At 39.6% G+C, this 22,958-nt stretch overlaps 4 protein-coding genes across 7 annotated transcripts; 2 read left to right on the top strand and 2 right to left on the bottom strand.

Annotated features, from left to right (window-relative positions):
- The first annotated feature begins 963 nt into the window (after window positions 1–963).
- Window positions 964–14,260, top strand: LOC6556697 (nucleosome-remodeling factor subunit NURF301). 3 transcript variants are annotated; one of them, XM_032740526.2, is made up of 12 exons: window positions 964–1,443; window positions 1,956–5,906; window positions 5,987–6,367; window positions 6,435–6,758; window positions 6,835–8,280; window positions 8,348–8,481; window positions 11,762–12,116; window positions 12,178–12,748; window positions 12,814–12,957; window positions 13,031–13,394; window positions 13,479–13,563; window positions 13,631–14,260. In XM_032740526.2, the coding sequence occupies exons 1-12, from the start codon at window positions 1,152–1,154 to the stop codon at window positions 13,834–13,836; spliced, it is 8,253 nt and encodes a 2,750-aa protein (XP_032596417.1). In that variant the 5' UTR covers window positions 964–1,151; the 3' UTR covers window positions 13,837–14,260. The 3 variants fall into 3 exon arrangements, with proteins under 3 accessions (XP_032596417.1, XP_032596425.1, XP_032596421.1); XM_032740534.1 differs by lacking the exons at window positions 11,762–12,116; window positions 12,178–12,748; window positions 12,814–12,957; ... (1 more) ...; window positions 13,479–13,563; window positions 13,631–14,260 and adding an exon at window positions 11,731–11,751; XM_032740530.2 differs by lacking the exons at window positions 11,762–12,116; window positions 12,178–12,748; window positions 12,814–12,957; ... (1 more) ...; window positions 13,479–13,563; window positions 13,631–14,260 and adding an exon at window positions 11,224–11,267.
- A 28-nt stretch (window positions 14,261–14,288) lies between these two features.
- On the bottom strand, window positions 14,289–16,417 carry LOC6556737 (arrestin domain-containing protein 17). 2 transcript variants are annotated; one of them, XM_032740547.1, is made up of 4 exons: window positions 16,270–16,417; window positions 15,228–15,733; window positions 14,983–15,168; window positions 14,289–14,919 (listed from the first exon to the last, which is right to left on the bottom strand). In XM_032740547.1, exons 2-4 carry the CDS (start codon window positions 15,678–15,680, stop codon window positions 14,539–14,541), a joined length of 1,020 nt encoding a protein of 339 aa, XP_032596438.1. In that variant the 5' UTR covers window positions 15,681–15,733; window positions 16,270–16,417; the 3' UTR covers window positions 14,289–14,538. The 2 variants fall into 2 exon arrangements, with proteins under 2 accessions (XP_032596438.1, XP_001983172.1); XM_001983136.3 differs by having other exon boundaries at window positions 16,253–16,384.
- A 1,383-nt stretch (window positions 16,418–17,800) lies between these two features.
- Window positions 17,801–21,333, top strand: LOC6556689. The gene is made up of 4 exons (XM_001983137.2): window positions 17,801–17,891; window positions 19,534–19,999; window positions 20,054–20,391; window positions 20,456–21,333. The coding sequence occupies exons 2-4, from the start codon at window positions 19,544–19,546 to the stop codon at window positions 21,240–21,242; spliced, it is 1,581 nt and encodes a 526-aa protein (XP_001983173.1). The 5' UTR covers window positions 17,801–17,891; window positions 19,534–19,543; the 3' UTR covers window positions 21,243–21,333.
- Window positions 21,325–22,832, bottom strand: LOC116806460 (osteopetrosis-associated transmembrane protein 1). Its single transcript, XM_032742807.1, has 3 exons — window positions 22,442–22,832; window positions 21,996–22,180; window positions 21,325–21,927 (listed from the first exon to the last, which is right to left on the bottom strand). The coding sequence occupies exons 1-3, from the start codon at window positions 22,764–22,766 to the stop codon at window positions 21,568–21,570; spliced, it is 870 nt and encodes a 289-aa protein (XP_032598698.1). The 5' UTR covers window positions 22,767–22,832; the 3' UTR covers window positions 21,325–21,567.
- Window positions 22,833–22,958: the final 126 nt, after the last annotated feature.

Raw genomic sequence — 22,958 nt, 5'->3', positions numbered from 1 at the left:
AATAATATTGCTACAGGGCTTCAACCTACATTAGTTTTTAAAAATCGCAAAGTAATACATAATAGAATTAATAATATGTAGCCATGAAGGAAACAAGTCAATTTCATTACAGACAAAACCAAAAACGGCGCAAGCACAGTCATCGTCTCAATTGCAAATTTGAATTTCAAAAATCTCGTGAATTGAATATCGATAACATAGTCGATAGCAACACTGCACATGACGCGCATGCAACCATGTATACTTTAGTGTCTTAAACGACTACTAGGTGTCGCTTGCGGCATTAGCAAATGAAAGATACGCTGTGATTGGCTGACTGTACGCTGTTCGGGCTAGAAATTCAGAAGTAAAATGTAAGGTAAAAGTCGCTCTAACAGTTTGGATAAAAATAGTTAAATAATAATGAATAAAATATTATATTGCGTCCATAATGTGATCCCAAGTGAAATTGGTAAATGGCAATACAAATAACTGTCAATTGTGCCAATCAATCATTACTGTGGCAATTTTCGCAAATTTTCTCGGTTTTATAAATGGCGGACAATGTGCGTTGGCTTTAGCTCCATAGTCACACACACAGTCAATAACACACATAGACAGTCACGAAGAATTGTGCGTGTCGAGTACCTAGCACTATGTTAAAAATTGAGAATGTATAATTTGCCAAACCTAGCCCAGAGCAAAGCATCCTTACCAGTGTGTGGCTTGTGTGTATGCGTGTTTAATTTTTGGCGCCATATATGCAATTAGCAAAGTTTTTCAATATGTAATTTGTAAACAAAAGGACATTGTCCATAAGATTTTTTAAATTCTATCGATTTTTTTCACACGTACATTTGTGCATATACACACATATATGCGCCCAATACAACTGTATGCGCAATTTTACGTGAGAGAGTTCTATTGACAATTTAGTGGCAAATAAATTTGTTATTGGTTTTAAACAAACTTATTTTGTTTTAGATAATGTGTAACCCATATGTGCAAGAACTAATTCAAACTGATTCGTATTTGAGTTGAGAACACGACGCCCCACACCACACTTCCTTCAAACAGAAGTCCATACGATAGTTTTTAAGCCGAAAGTGGGTGGCTAAGGCATTGTTTTTTGCGTTTTGGATCTCAACGACGAAATCGCTGAACAAAATACAATGAGTGGTCGCGGCAGCCGGAAACGTGGACGTCCACCAAAGACGCCAAATGAGCGATCATCAACGGGTCGCTTCAATTATCATCTGCTCAAGAAGCCTAAATATCTCAGTGAAGGCAAATCGCAGCCAAGCACTCCATCGGCATCGCGCTGCATCTCGCCACAGAGCGATGAGTGCAGCCGCAGCAGTCACAACAATCGCAGCAACCGCGGCAGCGGCGCCAAACGGGGACGCGGACGCAAATCGAATGTCCATGGAAACACCAACACCAGCAGCTATTCAGTCAGAAAAGGTAGATATTATTGCAAAAAAAAGTAATAAATTAAGTTAGGATTCTTATAATGGAATGGGAACTACATTGTAAAATGTCAAGAGAAAAGCGTCACATTTCTGATAATTCAGAAAACATATTTCAGCTCAACTCCAACTGAGCAGTCTTTTGAAAATTTTCAAATCAAATAAAATAAGACAATTCATGAAGAATCTAGACCGGTTGACAAGTAAAGTAATGTGCTAGTGTCCTGCATATACAGTTAGAGAAGCAAATTGTGTTAAACAGAAGGGCTTCTAAAAGGCGAAGAGGAAAGCGCAAAGGAAAAAAATTTCAATCACAATAGATAAATTCAAGATTTAATAGTTCCCCGTACAAAGCATAATAAAAGCAAAAATAATAGGACAAGAGGGGTGTACTATGACAGACAGCCGATTAAAAGGTAAATGTTGAACATAGAGGCAGAGGTATAGATAGAAAAATATCTATATCATACTGTGATTTTAATAGTTTTCATATTTGAACTGTGACAGGTTTCGAGTCGGAGTATCATTATGGCTCCGATTTCGGTGATTCGGAAGAGGAAAAGACCGATAATGAAGATGATTTGCTGCTGACGCCCAGCGACGATGAAAGCTTGGACGCAGCCAATGAGAGTGAGTCGGAGTTTTCGGTCTGCAGCTTTACACAGAATGGCGTTGGTCGACCTCCACGCCCACCCAGTCCGGATCCAATTTGGCTGCAAGAAGGTCGACAATATCCGGCTCTCGAGTTGCCGGAATCGTCCGAAGATCTATCTATGGGCAATGTGCATGTTTTGCGCGCTTTAAGTATTTACGAAGTATTACGTCGCTTTCGTCACCTGGTGCGACTGTCGCCCTTTCGCTTTGAGGACTTTTGTGCAGCCTTCGTCTGTGAGGAGCAAAGTGCACTGCTCACCGACATCCACATAATGCTGCTGAAGGCAATATTACGTGAGGAGGATGTGCAGGGCACACACTTTGGACCGCTCGACCAAAAGGACACAGTCAATATCAGTTTATATCTGATCGATGCCATTACATGGCCAGAAGTGTTACGCAGCTATGTGGAAAGTGACAGAGAATTTGATCGAAATGTTTTTAAAATACTCAGCACTGGCGAATATCCCTATACATGCGTCGAGCATCGTCTGGTGGTGCTACAATTCTTGGCCGATCAGTTTCTAACGGCCAACTCGGTGCGCGACGTGATGGTGCAGGAGGGTCCCATACACTATGATGATCATTGTCGTATTTGTCACCGACTCGGCGATTTGCTATGCTGCGAAACATGCCCAGCTGTCTATCACTTGGAGTGCGTAGATCCACCCATGAATGATGTACCCACCGAGGACTGGCAGTGTGGTCTGTGCCGTTCCCACAAGGTTACAGGCGTTATGGACTGCATCTTGACTCAGGAAAAACAAGGCGTTCTGATACGTCACGATTGTCTTGGGGTGGATCGGCATGGACGCAAGTACTGGTTTATTGCGCGGCGTATATTTGTTGAGGATCAACTGAATGGTAGCTGTTGGTATTATAGCACAACAGCAAAATTCGGATTGTTACTTAAACGGATGGATGCATCTGAGCTGGAATCTCGACTTTATGTCCAGTTAATGGATCGTCAAGAAGAAATCGAACGTCAAATGAAGCTAACCGAGTCGCTCACCAACGAGCACAAACATAACAAACGCACTTTATTAGATCTAGAGCAAGAGGCTACACAAGAACTGCTCGACAAAGAAACGGGAGGGGATACTGCTGTCGAGGAAGGCGATGATCAAGCGGTCGAGAACGTTAAGAAAACGGAAGAGAATAATAAAATGGTAACGCGACAAAAGACGTATCAATTGAATAGTGGCACACTCTACTTTAAACTGGGCATGGAGCAGGGCTTTAAGAATTATGTTAACCAGTATGCCACCAATCCAATTGCGCTCAACAAGCCGCAGCGCAACGAGGAACGCGATAAGCGTCGTCATCTCTCCCACAAATTCTCACTGACGACGGCTTCGGATTTTAAATGGATTGGCATTACGATGGGTACATGCGAAAATACGATAACAACACTTCGACAGACGCTGCTAAATTTTGAGTCAAATATAGCAGCATCTTTTATGAATATCAACTGGTTGAGCAGCAAGAAAATGTGGAACAATGCTGTTATGAATGCGAAACGTGCCACTGATTTTGCTGCGGTTATGTTGCTCTTTCAAGCATCCCTCAAGAGTGTTGTCTTCGCTAATGTGTGGCACGAGCAGCTGGGGCACACGCATCTGCAACGCATCACAAGCGGCGAGCGCGAGGATCGCAAGAAGCAAGAGAAACGCGAAAAGCGTGAACGTGACGACGAAGAGGAACGCAATCGGCTGGCCATCAATTACATTAAATATTCGCTTGGGTTGAAGCATCAGGTATGGAAACAAAAGGGCGAAGAGTATCGTGTGCATGGCCAATGGGGTTGGCTCTGGCTATCGAGCAGTCGACGCTGCGGTGTCCGGGTGAGAAGGACCCGTGCCCAGCCCTTGTCACACGTTCGTATCTTTGTGCACTACACCATGGGCGACGAGGAGTCGACGGTTAACGAATGCATCCTTGTTGATCCGCGAACTGAGCGCTTCATACAGCAATGTAAGGAGATCCATGCGGCGGGTGAGGTCTGCCATTATTTGCCCGAACAGTACACACACATTAAGGTCGTCGAGGATGTTGCGGAGCATGTAAATGGACATATTGATGTAAGTAAAGCATTAACTGCACCTTGTCGCATATATTTTCCAAAGGTGGCACGCAAGTGCCGCCTGGATGATCTTCTCGAGCGACGCCTCAAATTGGCCCAAGTCGAACAACAAATTGCAATCAAATCGGATGCGGATGGTGGAGATCTCAAACCGCTTCTTGTAACATCAGGCAATGTTGGTGGCGGCAGTAGCAGCAAGCAAACATACCTGGAGAAGCGTTTGCTGCGCCTCACCGAAGCCTCGGGCAAATCTATGACATCCAACGTTAATCTAGATCTCGTTAACTCGTTGGCTAAGCAAATACAATCAGTGCGTATGCAGTTCAGTCAACTTAATCGCTACGCCAAGACCTTCCGCTGCTACACCAAGGAATGCAACACGAACTCAAATGCCGTGTCGCAGATAACCCAAAACACTTGCTACTCCCCGCTGTGCTTGCAAAAGGCGCGTGCAAAGAAGGAGCTGCTGCTGCTGCTTCGCAAGGCACACACTGCTGGCAATGGTTCCAAGGAGACTGTAGCAGCTATTTTGGGCGCAGTGAAAAAGCCGTCCATACTTGAACAAAAGCTAACAGAGGGCAAGAAAGAATGTGTTCAGCAGGTACCAATGGACGAGTCGGAGGATCATAAGTCAGCGGAAACTGAAGCGCCCCTCGATTTGCTGCATGACTGGGAGCAGGCGCGAGCTCATGCTGAACCCTTTAATGAACATCTGCTCACGGATTGCCTTCAGATCGAGGTCCCCAAATCAGCACCCGATAAAATCACAGTTAAGGTGGAAGAGGCAAATGGTGCGAGCAGTTTAAATGCTGACACAAATACCCAGGACTCGGACAAAATGGACTACATGGAGAGCATGGACGTGTGCAGCAATGTTGAAATCGAGAGCACAGAAGATTCAATGACGGCGGCAGTGAGCGCTGCCAGCTCAACACCGAATGTCGATGATGTCGATACATTTGCGGGTGCGCGGCGGAAGCGTAGCGTCAAACCCAAGAAGGCATATATTGGCACCAAAGATGTTTTAGATCAAACTTTGGACAAGGATATACCGTTAAACAAACAAAATCGCCGGTTTCCCATCACTCAGCGACCCGTTAAGCGTGAGGATGTTACCAAATACGAACGCGAGTACTTCGAAAATGGCAATGAGCGGGTCTATTCAGCGGCTTCAACCCGTGGACGCGTCTATCTGTTGCGTGACGAGGCCAAATTATATGATCAGGCGTCGAAAGCAGCAGATGATAAGACAAAAGTTATGAGGAAAGCTTTGTATGCGCGTTATCCGCTTATCTCAAATTTTCTCACGCATAAGCAGAAGCGTTGCCTTTTGGTCTTGCCACGATACGAGCTTCTCAAACTAGCCCGCCTTGGCGGCAAGTCTCCGGCAAGCGGCTTTCATCATGCGGCCAAAAACAACTCGATTTGGCAGTACCAGTGCTCCCGGCCTCTGTTCCGTACATGCTGGTCATATCGTACATCGAATGCGACAACGTTGTCATGCATAGCACTGCAGTTGAGAATATTATGGTCCTGCCTGCGTTGGGACGATATGATTGCAAAACCACCATCCACGGATGGAAAACATCAGGTTACCACGGAGAGCGAAATTGTGACTTTGGAATTGCTGAAATTACGCCACGCCGGTCGATATGGCGAAAAGACGAGCTACCTCCGACGTAGAGTTGTCATACCACTAGAGATGCCAAAGACTATCAGAGGTAAGAACTATTGAAATATTATATTTTTAATCTATATATGTATATAATATTGTAATGTAAAATACTTTTCTCGTTTGCAGAAGTAACGTCAATCCGTTCTGGTCTACGAAAACGAAAGCGCGCCGAGTCACCACAACCAACCGAGCCACAGATCAGTGAAGAATGGGTGGATGAGGATAAACTTGAGCTGTGGGAAATTAAATTCATTGGCGAGAAACATGAGAAGGCACGTCTCGCCACAGTTACACGATCGGTGACATCACGGCAGCTTGAATCGACCAATGGTTCCGGTTCTAATTCATCTGCTATTGGGAGTCCAGGCGGTGGACGTGTTCTGTTGGCGCCCAAGACCGGTGAAGACAGCAAGGAAAAAATGGAACAACAGTTGAAGCTTCAACGAGCTGCTCATCAGCAGCGTAAATTAATTGGTGTAAACGAAGTGACTCGTTCCTCGACACCAGGTAAATTATTTACAATACAATACAATTTATATATATCACTAATGGAATGATTACATACATTTTATAGTCAAGGGACAAGTAATTGGCAGTAGACGTGTGATTGTTAAGAATCCGGATGGTACGACGCGCATCATACAGCAAGCCGTGACGCAAGTGGCACGCTCATCAGTATCATCATCAACAGCAGGTCCCTCCCCGTCTACAAACGCATCACAAGTAAATGCAGCACCAGCAACACCCTCACCTACGCCACATAAAGTACAAATTATACGTGGACCTGATGGCAAAGTGAGTGTCCGTGGATTAAATCCTGGCCAGCAACTAGTGCAAATGCCAGATGGCAAACTGCATGTTTTAACAACAACGACAACATCAAATGCAGCATCATCAAGTAAGCACTGAAATTTAAAAGTCTTTATTCACTACTTGATTTAAACTTTTTCATTTCTTTTTTGTACCGCACTCAGGTGTCAAGGGAAAATTGCCAATTAAAGCATTGACAGCATCTTCGACAACACATGCCGTGGCAACGACGACTGCAGCCATAAACTCGGCATCCCCAGTGATTAAACAAATTGCCGTGAAACATGTCAACATTGCCAAGTCAACAGGTGCACAGACAATTGGGTCACCTTCACGTCTCACTCTGCCTCTGGCGCAGGTCAAAAATAAAATGTTACTTGCACAGCAGCAGCAACAACAGCAGCAGCAGCAAACAAGTCAAACGAACACTGCTTCGCCTACCGTTCAAAAACTAGTGCCGAAAGTGATATCAACTGCCTCATCGAATCAGCAAGTTTTTGTCCAGCCCGGCTCAAAGTTGTTGCTAGCGCAGGGTGCGCAGGGCCAGAAAGTTATAATATCTGCGCCGGCAAGTCAACAGCAGCAACAAGGCGCAGTCCAGCAACAGCAAATTGTTCATACACAAGGAATTCAACAGCATATTCAACAGCAGCAGGCGCCACAGCAACAGCAGCAACAGATTGTGGTCAATCAACAAGTGAACAGTCAGCCGACACAAAAAGTGATACAACAAATTGTCAACACAAGCAATGTGCAGCAGCAAATTGTTGTTGGCGGGCAGCGTATAATCTTGAGTCCAGGTCAAACGATTGTTACGCAACGCAACGTGCCGCAGAGTCAAGCCATGCAAATGGTGCAGCAACAATTGCAAACACAACAGCAGCAACAGCATATCGTACAGCCCCAGCAACAATATGTGGTGCAAACGAATCAAGCAGTGCCAACGACAGCCACGGTGCAAGCTAAGGTGGTCAAGCAAATGGTGGTGCAACATCAACAACAAGCAATTGAGGAGAAACCACAAGGTAGCAATACCAACGATACCAATGAGACAACCACACAGCAAGTGCTTGTGCCCAACTCCACGTTGGCTCAGCAGCTGGCGCAAGGCAAGCTGCAAGTGGCGACTATCAATGGGCAGCAAGTCATTGTCAAACCCTTGGGTAACAATCAGGCACAAATCGTGGCACATATTAAACATCAGGGCGATGGCAACGCCCACATTGTGACCAATAATACAACGCCACAAGCATCTCAAGTCAGTCCACAAAGTTCACCCACTAAGCAGCCACAACAGCAGCAAAATATTGTGCAACAGAGCCCACAACAAGTCGTTATGCAGCAGCAGCAAGTTCAACCACAACAGCAGCAGCAGCAACACATAGTGCAGCAAGTGGTGCAGCAGCAAACACAAGCACAGCAATCGCTGAGCGTTGAGGAGAGTCTTCTTCAAAATCAGCCACCTGGCACAGTGATCAAATGTGTCACGGCACAAGTCTTGCAAACGGAGCATGGCCCACGCATAGTGCTGCAAGGTCTTGTGGGCAACGATTTCACGGCACAACAATTGCAACTGGTACAAACGCAGGTGAAGCAGCAGCTAATGAAAGGTAATTACCCATAAGCCATTGTTTAAAATCAAGCTAAATCTATGTGTACTTTTTCTTTTGCTAATAGCCCAAGAATCCAATGGCAAGTTGGGCGTTTTAGGACCCACAAAAATTTATCTAGCCGTGCAACCGGAAACAGCGACACAATCTTCCCAGCCACCGCCACTAACGCCCGTGCACCAGACGGCAACCCACCAACAAGTGAGTAGCTTTTAAATGCAAAAATCATATAGGGGTGAAAGCGCGTGGAACTCTCTCTCTTAATGAGCACTTAAAGAGCTGAACGTAGGCTGCGCTTATTATACCAACCGATCGACATGTTATTCCAATTCATAATTTAATAATGTAATTTTAAGTTAATTTTTTACCACAGAACCGAAAACATTTTGCTATGATTTTGAGTAATTTACGTTTATTGCACAAGTTTCGTTTGGTACTTTTAATTTATTTGTTAAATTCCTTTTACTCTCCAATAGTGAAAAACAAATTGCATATGATGATATATCATACGTTTTGCGCCTTATGCATATTATGCACATTCCTTTATGGCATACCTCTGCAATTTAAAGTAAAAGTAAAAATATATAGAAATTATTTGGAGAATAAATATAAATTGCTCAACAAAAAGGCTTCATTTTGCAATATTTGTCAACTAATTCTCCAACAAATACAAATGAACACACATATATATATAAATATAAATATATATAAATATAAATATATAAATGATTCAGTTGGCGAATTCGCTGAAAATGTAATTTTTAACATTTTCTTATACTCCTTACATATACTATACGTATTTATTTAATTGCTTTGAGTTCTAATTTTATTATGTTTATAATTAGTTATATAATTTAAAATTAATGCCATTTAAATACTTATCTTTAAAATTAAGTGAAAATAAGATAACAAAAAACATTCAATATTGGTTCAGCACAGAGCATTTCAAATGAGTCTTACTTTTTACCTTATTACATATTTAGCGAGCAATTATACAGACTGTGACGTAATTTTAGCGACCAAGGCAAAAGTATTAGACAAGACGCTAAATGCGTATAGATTTTTCTTGCCTAGTTTCATGTGGCTTTTAATTCTTATATCTACTATCTATGTTATTTGTAATAAATGTAAAGCGCTTTTTGCAATAAAAATATGTATTAAATAATACAAAATAACGATGACCAATCCTGTTTCTTTTCATACAATACAACTTCAGCGCAGATCATTTTAAATATATGTAGATGTATGTTTATTAACTATCACTTCTTATTTTGATAGATGCCTCTGAGATACAAAAACTAATAAAATACAATAATTATACAAATATATATATATATATATATGAAAATTCTTAAAATCATAAGTAGTCATAAAATGAAAGGGAACACAAAATTATACAACATGTTTTCTATATATTATTTTCAAGTTAATAATTCGTTATTATTTTCAAATAAATTAATTGAAAAAAAAAAAATTATGTATAAATTTGAAATTAATAATTTTGAGTAAGTTTTAGAGAAATGCAAAATAGATAAACAAACATTTTTGTGTATATAAAGAAAAAAAAAATTGCAGCAGAATTGTATGGCATAATTGTTAATTCGAGAGGTTTGTTACATAACCTCACATTAACTTATACACTTTTTCCCACACACTCTGAAAAATTGACTTTATTTTCTACGAAATAAACGCGTGTTTCTATTTCACTTTAATCAAGCCATAAGGCTTCGGTTCCACGCCTATAAACTCCATTCTCCAAATCCCCTGTCTGTCTCCCTTAGTTCTTATATAAATCATAAATCAATGCACATTGTGCGTAAATTTTTCTTTCCGAGTTAGTTGGATGATTATTTGCAAATTGGCCTTTGTGTTGACAAAAAGCGCTTGCTTTCTATATATGGTGTATGTACATGCATACATACATACATATTCAGAGATGCACATGTATGTATATGATTATGAAAAAAAAAGATATTGTAAGCAAAAAATATAAATAAATCTTTAAACATTAGATAAACCAAGGACATATATATGACTTTAATCAGAAATCAGTTGAATTAGAGTACCAAACAGACCGAAATAAATTTTTTTTTTTTCCAAGGCCTAATTGAAATTGGCTATTAAAAGAAAATCATTAGAAAAATAAAATTTAATATTACAAAAATTAATAACAATGAAAAAAAATAAAAACTAATATATATGTATATATTTATATATAAAAAAAAGTATATAAATATATAAATATATATATATATATATATATATATATATATACATGTATATTATATTGCTGAAGAGATTAACCCACACAAAGAGTTTTAGTTGGCTGACTTATGAAATATATATAAATCGGAGGCACTGCTGGTCGTCTAATACCAAATGGCAATCTAAACGACGAATTGCTCCGTTCCAACTAGCCCCTCCGTCCCCGCGTAAGCGCATGTAAGCTAGTTCTCGTAAAAAGAAAAACTTCGAAATATATAACACAAAGGCTTAACCATATTTGTAATCATCTCATCTAAATCGAAATAAATTTTTACACTTAAAAAAAATGTAAGCAACAATTTAAATACCAGAGTTTCACACACATACACACCCACGCCATTAATCAATCACAATCACAACTCATACACAAAGTACACATAAAAAGAGTATATTAAAACATTTTGCCGCAATTTTCATTTTGAATATTTTAAAGCAAGCTTTACAATCGAATTGTTTTGAAGAACTTACTTTGTACCATTAAAAATAATTTCGAATACCCTTAAAATAAAATCCATGCTGCCACTACTTACAAAAAACCAAACGTATTAAACGCATTGCCTAAAATCCGTGTCAACAACTACAACTCCTAAAAAACCACGTGTTAATCTCTTCGCCAAACAACAACAACTACAACAACATCTCAACCACAATCTACAAACCATAACAAAATCGTAAAAGGTTGCCTGGAATAAATACTACAACTGATCTCTGATTAAAGCCAGGTAGGTGCCCACCAAATCCGCAATTTACATTAACATTTCCTAAGTATGTTGTACATCTTTATTCATTTATTGACATACAATGTGTAAGTAATTAATTTTAATGGTCACTTCCTGATAACAATTAGGTTTGTGACATTTCAATTGTTTATGTTATACAAGATATTGAATCCGATGATGATAATGATGATGATGAAATTATTGTTGTCTGCAGTCCAACCCTTAAAAAGAAAGAGGCTATGAATTCTCTTTCTCAAAGAGCAACAGCGGCAGCGACTATATCTGAAACAACTTCAGAGAAGGGAATCCAATATGAGGACAGTGTTGCGTCCAATATTGGTGCATGCAACAATCAAATTAATTTTAAGTCCGAAGAAGAAGAGCGAAATGTGCATATTCAAGAGATACCTGTAGTTAATGATAGAGCTAATCATGATCAAGTGCAGAAATTAAATAAATTTGATAGTGCTAAAGCCGTCAATCGATATATATTGCAGACCAACGACAACACCAACAACATCAATAACGAACACGACACCGCCGCACCTCCAGCTACTAATGAGGAATGTGCCCAAAACAACACTTGCCTCACGACAAACAGCACAGATGCCACAGGCGGCGGCAGCAGAAGCATCGGCGTTAACCTCGAACTCAATTGCCTTGCCCAAGCTGATAAGAATATTGACGCCACAAACAACAACAGCTACAACCCAACAGGAGCAGCTGCGTCGGTGGAAAATGTAGAGTATGCGGTAGTAGCTTCAACAGATATCTGTGAAACAGCCCTTGTGCAAGGCGTCGACAATGAACAAACGGAAAATTTTGTGGTCACCAGCGGTTATATACAAGAAAGTACGTAAAATCCCCCAAAATTAAATTTGTTCTTAACTCTGCATATCTTAAATCATTGCAGCTATTACAAATGCACTAAAACAAGGTAATCTGAGTCCCGAACTTGAGGAAAAATTGGTCAGTATGCGCACGAAGCAGCAGGAACACCAAAATTTTCAGAACTTGGGTGAATGGACGGCATCGACGAACCGATCAAATTCCATTGGTGAAGGTGGTGGCACGTCTAATCACCGACGCACTGCGTCGCGCAGTAACAATATCAACAACGATGATGATGAGTGGAAAATTCGTACTCCATCGAAACGTCATCCCGGCGTAGCCACTGTTAGTCATAACAATAGTTCAAGTAAAAACAATCGAAAGCTACTCCCATTTGAAAATACCGCTAATCTCAGTGAGCCGAAGCAAACACAATTGGAGCGCCACAAAGATTTGCTGAAGAAAAGCATTTTACGGAAACGCTCCTTGCTGGAGCGCAATTTGCAAAACGAGATCCGTGAGGAAGTGGAGGTCAAGGTGAAGCGACATGTGCGCGCCATGAGCATCACAGTGCCAGAGAAACTATCGGAAAATGACCGCACGACGACGATCTTTACTGAAACTCTGTCGGATAAAAATGTTGGCCACAAGCGGTGAGTGGATAAAATTGCTAATTAGCCCGTTTAGATGATCAATTACTTTGTATTATCTGCTGCAGACATTCAAAACCTTCAATTACAAAAGGCGCTGGAACCAAACCAACATCGCTGCACAGCCGGAAAAGCGTTGGTCGGCCCAAGAAGATGTCCAGAACAAATGATAAGGTTTATTGCATATGTCGGAAACCATATGATGAAACAAAGTAAATAAATACACATTTAATGCACAACTTTTAATCAGCTTTTACTAAGTGTGTTGCATTTTCAACTTCGCAGGTTCTATGTCGGCTGCGATATGTGTAGCAATTGGTTCCATGGCGATTGTATCAACATTACCGAAGAGGCGTCCAAAAAACTAACCGAATTCATTTGCACAGACTGCCAGAAGGCGCGTGAAACTCAACAGCTCTATTGCAGCTGTCGCCAGCCATACGACGAATCACAGTTTTATATATGCTGTGATAAGTGCCAGGACTGGTTCCATGGTCGTTGTGTAGGTATTGTCCAGAGCGAGGCTGAGTACATTGACGAGTACGTTTGTCCAGAATGCCAGCGAAATTCTGATGCAAATACCGCAAATATGAAAAGTCTTGTGCAAAATGAAATTGTTGAGCTCAAGAGCTTGATCAAGCAAATACAGGTAACAAACACGACCATAGTGATATTAAATGTCGATTCGATTCGTTTTTTCTTAATTGCTGGAAAAATACATTTGTATTTGCAGTCGCACAAGAGTGCGTGGCCATTTATGGAACCGGTTGATCCGGAAGAGGCACCCGACTATTATAAAGTGATTAAAGAGCCCATGGGTATGATTTGATTATTTATCTAATAGACTATATACATATGTTTCAACAAAGTTACTTCTATCCACAGATCTCAAGCAAATGGAAAGCAAACTCGAATCAAATACCTACACCAAGCTCGCCGAATTCATTGGCGATATGACGAAAATTTTTGATAACTGCCGCTATTATAACCCAAAAGAGTCTTCATTTTACAAGTGCGCGGAAGCACTTGAATCATTCTTTGTTCAAAAGATTAAGAGTTTTCGAGAAAATGTTGTTGGTCAAGGCAATTGAAAGACACATGTTATCGAACCTTTGATTGTTGGTATAGGTTACATTGGCTTAGGCTGGGTTAACAGAAACAGAAAAAAGTTTAAAAATTTATATATAGGTAAAATAAACTAAATACTTTTAATAAAATTATATTTATATGTGCATAGAGCAGCTCTCCCTCACTCTATATATGTATACGTATAAGTGCATACATATTAAGAAGGTAAAAATATATATAATAATTATATTAAATGTACACATAATATAAGTAGTTGCATTCTTTTATCATATATAACTGAAGGTAAATATTTTGTATTTTCATTTCAAAGCAGATTTAAGCCAATATAAAGCAACTGTAAATTTCAAATCTAAGTAGTTTTGCCAATGTACAGCCCAAAACGATATGTAAATAATACAAACCCATATAATTTTCTTTTGTATGTACTACGAGTATATCAAGCATATTAAATATATTTGTTTAAGGGACCTTCCGATACCATATATATTTATGCTTTTCGATAGTGCATTTGATCGCTGAACAAGAGAGTAACGGCATTGTAACAAACGAAAAAAAAGAAGCAGCAGAAACTTATTGTGCATGGTTTTTAGTACTTTGTCACAAAAGTCATTAAAAGTTAAATAAGTTATAAATTAATGTATGGCGCAAATGGGACTGCAACAATTATTCGCATCGAGTGTCAAAAGTGACTATCTTGTTGGAAGCTATGCATCTGGTTTCTCATGCAGCCATGGACGAAATATGGGCAATGTCGATGGATAATGCGTGTCCGGCTTCAGTACAGATTCTGGCCACGTGTTTGAAACATCGTTGGCATTATTGCGGAATGGGTATGTGGCCAACACAATTGGAAGCTGCAGTTTGATTTCCTTTTCCATAGACTTCGGTTCGATAACAAAGAAAACATCGTATGTGATTTTTATCAAATGACAGCCGTGTAAATTTGTCGGAGGCAGTGGTGGCACATAGAGGCTATCATTATGCCATTCATCTTTACCACCCGGCCGTATCTTGCCTCGCACCAACACAGCCAAAGCACGTTTCTCTATTTGTACCGTCTTGCCGCGTGCTAGATACTCGATGGTCTACATAAAATTCAGGAAGATTGTTTATAGATTTTAGCCAACATTTTGTATGTCAAGAATTACCTCAGTCAGCGAAGCTTTTGTTCGTTTAATGGTTACGTTGCTGGCATTGGATATGATTGCTGTGACGAGTATGCTCTCACCGGGCACATAGCCGCCACGATCCAAGATGACTCGGCATTTGATTTGACCACCACCCACACAGGCAACAACACCCAGTTTGTGTTCAACTTCACACGTGAATGGTTGCTATTGTAAAATCAAACGAATATAATATGAACTCCTTTTTAAGGATAAAGTATAACTACCGATAAAATGGGTTTCTCCAGATTCAAGTCAATGGGATTCATAACGATGAAAACTTGATGATTTTTATGCGTGAGGCCTTTGGGCTCGCGCAACGCTGCCGTACAGAAATATTGTATCCAACCGAAGCTGCCCAGGAATGTGGAGGGCAGACCAACGGGCAAACCCAATTTAAATGGAAAACTATGTATGCCTGGTGATAATATGGCTGGACCCTGATCCACATCGCCCAGTAATCTCATGCGAAAATCGATGTAATTCTCTTTGTCGTATGTACGCTCTTGTCGACCACCAGCGCGGACAACACCCTCGCCAACCACATGAAAATGTAGACCCAGTGCTGGTGTTTCATCCTGTAGCTCGATAAGCACACGGCCAGAAAGGAATTGACCCGGAAAATACAGCAGTGAGGTGTTGTCAAAGATAATCAGAAATTTCAGCAGTTTTCGCGGCATATTCTCATTAAGCTAACGTCGATTTCGATGCTGTTGATGACCTTGATATATACCTGTTGTAGAAAAAAGTACATACGAATTAAATTAGTAGCATCGAATCTTTTGTTTCACTAATCGCCTTGTCTTAAATAGAAGCAGAAGAAGAAAACTTGCAGCTCATTCATGCGGCCCACATACAGTGGGCATATATATAAATATATATATATATGTGTGTGTGCGTGTGTGTGTATCTGGTATATACATATGGTTAACAGTACCTGTATATATAGGGGTTCCCCTATGTACATCAACACATACAAGTTGAAACTATTGCTCTCTAGCATAATAGTTGAGAAAGAGAAATTTAGTATGGCAAAAATGTGGTAATTGCCATTAAATGATGCCAAAATCACGTTATCTGAAATTTTCCATTTTCGAAATGGCGCTGCAAACGCAGCTCAATCACACATACACCCCCCACACACACACACATACACAGCCAATCACACAACATACGATGGGTTTGACAAATCCGTTCGAGGCTTAATAGAAACGTGGGTGAGACAGAAAATATGTGTATAGCAAGTACATACATAAACACAATACACACTTATTGACGTGTTGTTTGAAGACCAAGCTTCATACTGTTTTTACTGGTTTTTTCCTCTTTATTTTGTATCTTTGTTCGTTTTGCTATTAAGCGATATCAGCTTGAACCCACTTCAACGATCGAACAGCGCGCGCTGACGTTTGTTTAACAACTAAAGTTGTATCGTTTCTCAGTAAAGCTTGTTTCGCTCGGCATAGTTTATAGAAATGTGCTAGAGTCGTGCTTTCAGCTGTGTTGATCTTCACTATAAGTCGGGAAACACGAGATCGGTCGAGATTGAAACAAGCTAAAGTACAAAATGCATAGGTAGAATATTGTGAGTTTGTTACTAAATGCATGCAACTCTTAACATCATCTGCCACATAAGTTAATGAAATAACATTATTAATTTTAGCATATGCTTAAGTCGTGCTCCACTCGTGCTCAAGTCGTGTCAAACATATTATTAATTTACGCACCTTTACGTATACTTTTTTATAATTATGCATTCGTAGTTTATGTATGTATGTGAGTATGTAGTATACATACACACACTGGTAGCTTAAAGCTGAGTCAAAATACAGGTTTCTTGTGCGATTTGATTAGTCAGAGATAGAGAGGTGAATAACTTTACCCTCAGCAAGAGTAAGTCAAGTAGTCTCATTGTGGTGAATTTTGGCATCGGCAACTTTAAAGGTGTATTTAATGCTACATTTCAGTTGTGAGTCTACAGAAATGAACACCATATTAAATTCGTTTAAATGGATTGACTTATTATCAAATTCCCACAGTAACAGTGAATAATGAGTGTAATAATTTTGTCACTTAACAGCACTATTATATAAGATAATATAAGTTTATGCAGCACTCAGTTAAAAGCCTTGAAACACTGATCGACATTTATGTCCAAACTTGTTCAAAACTGTTACAATTAATTTTTGTGGAATTTCGTAAAAATAAATCAAATTTCATACTACACTACTGTCCTAATTGAGCGAATAACTATGCATGAAATGTTTATCACATCCAATTGTGGGATTAAGATGTTGCAGTATCAGTAAAGTTGCTCAGAACTTGTTTAAAAAGCAGCAAACAATTTGCCATCTGAAACAGTACAAGTGGATCGAGGGAATTGAGGGAATGAGGGGAGTCCCGAGCATTTACTTGAACCAATCGACGAAACTATGCCAGATCACTGTGCGAAAGAGAGTAAGAGAGAGAGAGAGAGAGAGAGAGAGAGAGAGAAAGAGAGAGAGAGAGAGAGAGAGAGAGAGAGGGAAGAGGGGCAAACAAACTTCGGATAGCATATTTTGAATGGGCCCGTATGTGTGTGTGTGTGTGTGTGTAAGCTCTGCTACTCTCTCTCTCTGTTTACCAAGGCGAACTCTACTACTATCTTGGACGAGATGTATTAAGCACGAGTAAAGCGTCGTTGTCGATTTGCTCTCAAGCTCTTTTGCGGGAGAGCGCGGTTTCTCTTCAGACAGAAGTTGAGGGCCTGAAGCTTTTTCTTTTGTTTCTCATTACTCCGCTGGATCAGTTGGTTCAGTTGTAGTGACGACTCCAAAAGAGTTGATTGCGTTCTGTCGGCTGGATTGCTAGCAGCAGGTGTAATACGGCAAATACTGAAAGCACAAATCGATGTATGTATGTAGTCTGTTCAGACTACTCATTGCATATATACATAGACATATACATATATACATAAATAAAATTATAATTTGCATAAAATGTGTAACAAACTGCGGCATTCAATGGAATTGCATTAAAAATATTGAAATATTTGTAAACATTAAATAGAAAGTTACACGATAATAAGAGAGTGCTTGAGAAGAACGACATAAGCAATTTTTAGTACGTGTTTGTTTTGTGTTTTCTATCTGTGTGTGTGTGTGTGTGTATAAACTAAAGTTGAACCAAAAAAGTGCCGTTAACGTTAACTTCTAAGATTATTAACTACAAACTAGCAAGAAAATCTTTAAGATCGCTTAAGGCAAAGAAGCAACGTACAAACAATTATGTGATTTAGCGTAACTTTCTAATGGTTTCCACCATAATCAAAACCAAAACCAAATTTCCCCTACGCACTCACATAAAAAGAGCTGCCCAGCAATTTAACATAATTAACAATTATAAATGGAAGTGGGCAAAACAATAAAAGCAAAAACATTTTTCTTATGAAATTTATTTGAAAGGTTTTTGCTGCCAAATCCCAGAGTAAAGCATAAGAGATCGGATCTCGATTAGTAATAAGCAGTGGGGTGAAACGATTTTGGTCATTCACTACGTCCACTTTAAATGCCAAACAAACTTCAATCTGGGTGTGGTAAACCTGATGTTTTGGCTTACAAACGCGCCAAGTCCGCCAAATGCCAATTGGGAATTGTAATTCTGTTCAGGTCCAACATATACCGATTACCAGTTTGTATATTTTTTAACAACCTGTACCCATGAAAAGGAGTATTACAAAACGGTGCGAAATGATGTATGCAACATAGTGTATATATATTCCGGATTACAACTTACAGTTGCGAAAACAATAATTGCTCCACGAATGAAAAAACATGCCAATCGTCTTACAATTTTTTCATATGTTGAATATATATTTTATATATATTTTATATTTGATGGGACAATTGCCAAAAAGTAGCAGAAAATGTAATAGAACTTTATAGAAATGGTTTCTTTATTTCTATTTTTAATAATTATAAGTGCACATTTGAAAAATTCTGATATTATTTTGTTTTTTGATTCCTTTTCATGCTTTATCATAAAATTAAATTTTGTAGTTTTAACTAAATTTAAATTAGTTGAAATCAGTGAATAATATTAAGGTTGCTTTTTTCTCATTTTTTTAAGAATCTATTTCCAGCTCTAAAAACGTATTCATAAGTTCCTTAAAATTACAAAATACGTCTTTGAAAACAATTCTTGTGAGAGTGGTGCTATTATTTTTTTTGCAATTGAAAGTCTACGCGAGTCTTGATTCTTTATCACTAACAATGAATCAAGCAAACAATACATAAAGACAATTTTATCGGAACGTGTGGCATTTCGTATTATTTCTGTTTCTCTTTCTTTGCGTAGCTGAAAACCTTTGTGTTCCAAATGCGAAAGAAGCCAAACGAATTTTACGCCTTTCAACTAGCTTTTGTTTCTCTTTGGTTTAAATATCCTACACGCCCAGTGATTTTGAGTTGACGCTTGAGCTGACGTCACTTGTTGTGTGTATACGAATATGTAATTTGTAAAATCTCTCCCTTGTTCTCTTCTCCTTTAACTCAGCGCCAACGAAATGCTGGAGCAAGACACAAGATCTTTGAAGAAAGACTCCACCTCCATATTCGCCACTAATTGGGCACAAAATGGTGGCATCAATTTGGATTGGGATTCGTGTGATTCCATAGATAACACGTCGGATCCCGTAGCAATCACCATAGATGGGGAGCAGCATTGGGTTTCTGGGATTGATTCAAATACGACATGCACAAATTTAATTTGGGCACTGCTGCACTACCAGGAGTTCGAAGAGAAGCGTTGCAGCGATAACAATTTGAACAGATCCACAAATATACCCAGCCAAATGAAATTAACAACAAATACCAAAGAAAATAAACAAACTTCTTATAGCAGCAAGGACTCGAAGAACTCGTATCAGTATGTGATTGTAAAACAGTTGCGAGACTCTCGATTCGAGGAATACTTGGATGGTAGCACTCGCATCTTAGATGTCGTATCCCCAAATAAACAGGTGCGCTTAAAGCCCTACTCAATCTTAAATATATCTTACATATTTTCATTACAGTGTGAGCTGCAGCTAAGACATCTAGTGGAAAAGGAACCCACTGATGGATCATCGCGAGTAAATAATCAGAAGCAACAGCAAATGTTCTCAATGCTATCAATGTCTACGGATAATGATAGTGGAATGGGCAGCCCAGTGGCTAGTTCTCGAAGTGAACGCTTTCGGAGACGGCGGGGCAAACAGAGATGTGAAAGTGCCCTCTGCCGGGCTAGTTCAGCATTACCAACGCCAAATATGCCTCAACCACTAAACTATTGCATTGCGAATCCAAATGAACGTATAATGAATATAATTCTGACCCAAGATGAGACCATAAATAGGCAAATTTATTTATTGAAGTAAGTATCTGCTCTCTCTCTCTCTATCTCCAAATACTTTTATTAATAATATTAAAACTTGCAGTGAAAAGGAACAAGAAATCATGATGATTGAGGATGAAAAGCATCGAGTACGTGAACGTAAGTTGAGCAAGAATTATATGCTCGATGCGTATTTGGATGCACCCGAGAGACCAGCACAAAGAAAACGAAATGTGAATAATCAGAAGAAGCCGAGGATACAAAACTCCAATCTGGATACGCTGATAACTGAAAGCGGAGTGGAATCGAATCGATTGGAAACCTTTTGGTTGGAAAGGACTTATGCGCTCAATAAACTGCTGCATCGTGAGGAGGAACAGCTGCTGAGTCTGCACGCGAAGATTCGCAAGCATCAGATGCGTTTTGCTTACCACACCAAGGACGAAGTGCTCCAACAAATCGATAGACTGGACTCCGAGTTGTCCAATCAGGTGGATAATATTTATAAAACAGAGCGACAACTGCTCATAGCCAATGAGCAGTTGAAAGCCAAGCTAAGCGTACTTGAGTGTTTGGGCTATGAGCTGGATGTGATGCCGTTCACCAAACCAGAAATCGAGACAGAAACGGATCTAGCAACAGATCGATTTAAATCAGCTTTAAATTGCCAATCCCAAAAGGATACCGACGATCAGCATTGCCTGAAGAGCTTTTTCTCATCGCAGCATCTCATTGAAAAGAACTCCACTGTTTTGGATCAAAAGACTCTAAAGAAACGAATGTTTTCCGCCGTTGACAATCCAAGCTCAGAGACAAGATCAGATTGGTGTTATCAAAATCGGGAATGGATGCTTGATTTTGATGTGGAACACTTTGGAACACTCGTATAACTTTAACAGATTAACGGGGTGCGTGAAAGCAAAAAGAGATTCTCAATGTTTACCAAAATGTTATGTTATAACAAATAAAATGTTTGTTTAAATCGATAAATTTTTGTGTATATTTAAAAGGTAGTATATATATTATTAAAGTTTATATATATACAATGTATGGTAGATATGGATAGATGCTCAGTTAATCTTTGCCTTCCGAGCGGAGTCAAATGTTAGTTTAATCATCCATTAATTTGGTGAAAATAAAAAAAGTATATAATTATAGTATATATATATGGTAGATTATCACATGCCAATTGATTGAGTATATCATGATAGATGCTCAGTTAATCTTTGGCTTCGCCATGGACTCATCATCATCGCATGATGAATCCAAAGCGTGTCTCTGCATTTTCTCAATAGCTCGTTTCGCTGCTGGCGTCTCTGCTGGTCTCGTCGCTAACAGAGCAGCAGCAAGCAGATCCGCTGTGGATGAGGGCGGGGCATCATCCAGTTCCGGCTGCTGCTCGTTGAGCAGTCCATGATTCGCCTCCCGCCGTTTGGTTAGCACAATGGCAGCGCCATAAAAGAGTAGTACTGGCAATCCTGCAAAAAGGGCAACGCTGACGAGGAAGAGAGTCATTTTCACCTCACGCTGGCAGCACTTCAGATCCCTGGACCAAAGCACACGGGTGCGATTCATCTGTGTAAAGGGAAGGAGAGGATAGACGAAGTATTAACTGTGTCAATAATAATAGTCAATATTCACACCATATCCTGCATATCGAAACACATGTGTCCGTTGTTCTTTTGGTCCAAATCCTTGTAGAAGTCATTTAACTGAATGTATTCGTAGACACAGCTGCTGCACTCGCTGCCCTTATTCGCATTCAAACAGCTCGAAAGTGAGATATTCAGGTTTGTGAAATTATTGTAATTGTTGTCCTTGAAGCACTCTGTGCAAAACATAAAGAAAATGTGAATAATGAATGAATATTACTCGAATACTACACGAAAGCAAATGTGAATAATTATATATATTACTCGAATGCAAGTATGAATTCGGATTAATCACAACAAACATGAATAATGAATGAAACAAAATATCAATAGTTATGATTACTGCTCCAATGCAAATGTGAATATTTATGAATACACTTCGAATACTGCTCGAAAGAAAATGTGGATGGTGAACGATGAATCAGAGACGCACTCACCGTCGCAATAGGCCCGCTCCCAGAGAGCCTTGAGCACATTCTGTGTAGTGAACACAATGCTGATGCTATCCGAGTCCAGATACATTTTGGAACAGTTCTCCACTTTCATCAGATTATCATAATCGGTTAACATTTCTATAAAGTTGTCTTTGCAGCCGCCGCAAAGATGCTCATATTGAGGAGGAATTGGAATCGCATGTTGCGTGTTGCAAAAGACGAATTTGCTCTGCTTGTCCGCCAAATCGCTCAGCAGAGTATTGCACTCTCCTGAGCAGGTTGCGTATACTACGCAACTTAAAATAATTAACAAAATAAAGTTTCTCATTTTGCTTTGTTTAAATTGAGTTGGGTCTCCGGTTTATCAAAATATTTCCGTTTATGGTCCCTCTAGAAACTAACAGTGGCAATTCTTGAGTTTAACAGCTGTTAACGTGCAGCTTGCAAAAGTAGAAGGGTCACTCTAGCATTGTTTAAAAATTCACTCACTGTACGTGTGTACAATGTATTGAAAACGACA

Source organism: Drosophila grimshawi, unplaced genomic scaffold, assembly GCF_018153295.1.
Source record: "Drosophila grimshawi isolate 15287-2541.00 unplaced genomic scaffold, ASM1815329v1 contig_44, whole genome shotgun sequence".
Lineage (NCBI taxonomy): Eukaryota > Metazoa > Arthropoda > Insecta > Diptera > Drosophilidae > Drosophila > Drosophila grimshawi.
Note: the sequence above shows the minus strand (reverse complement) of the source record. Positions and strands in the feature narration are given on the sequence as shown.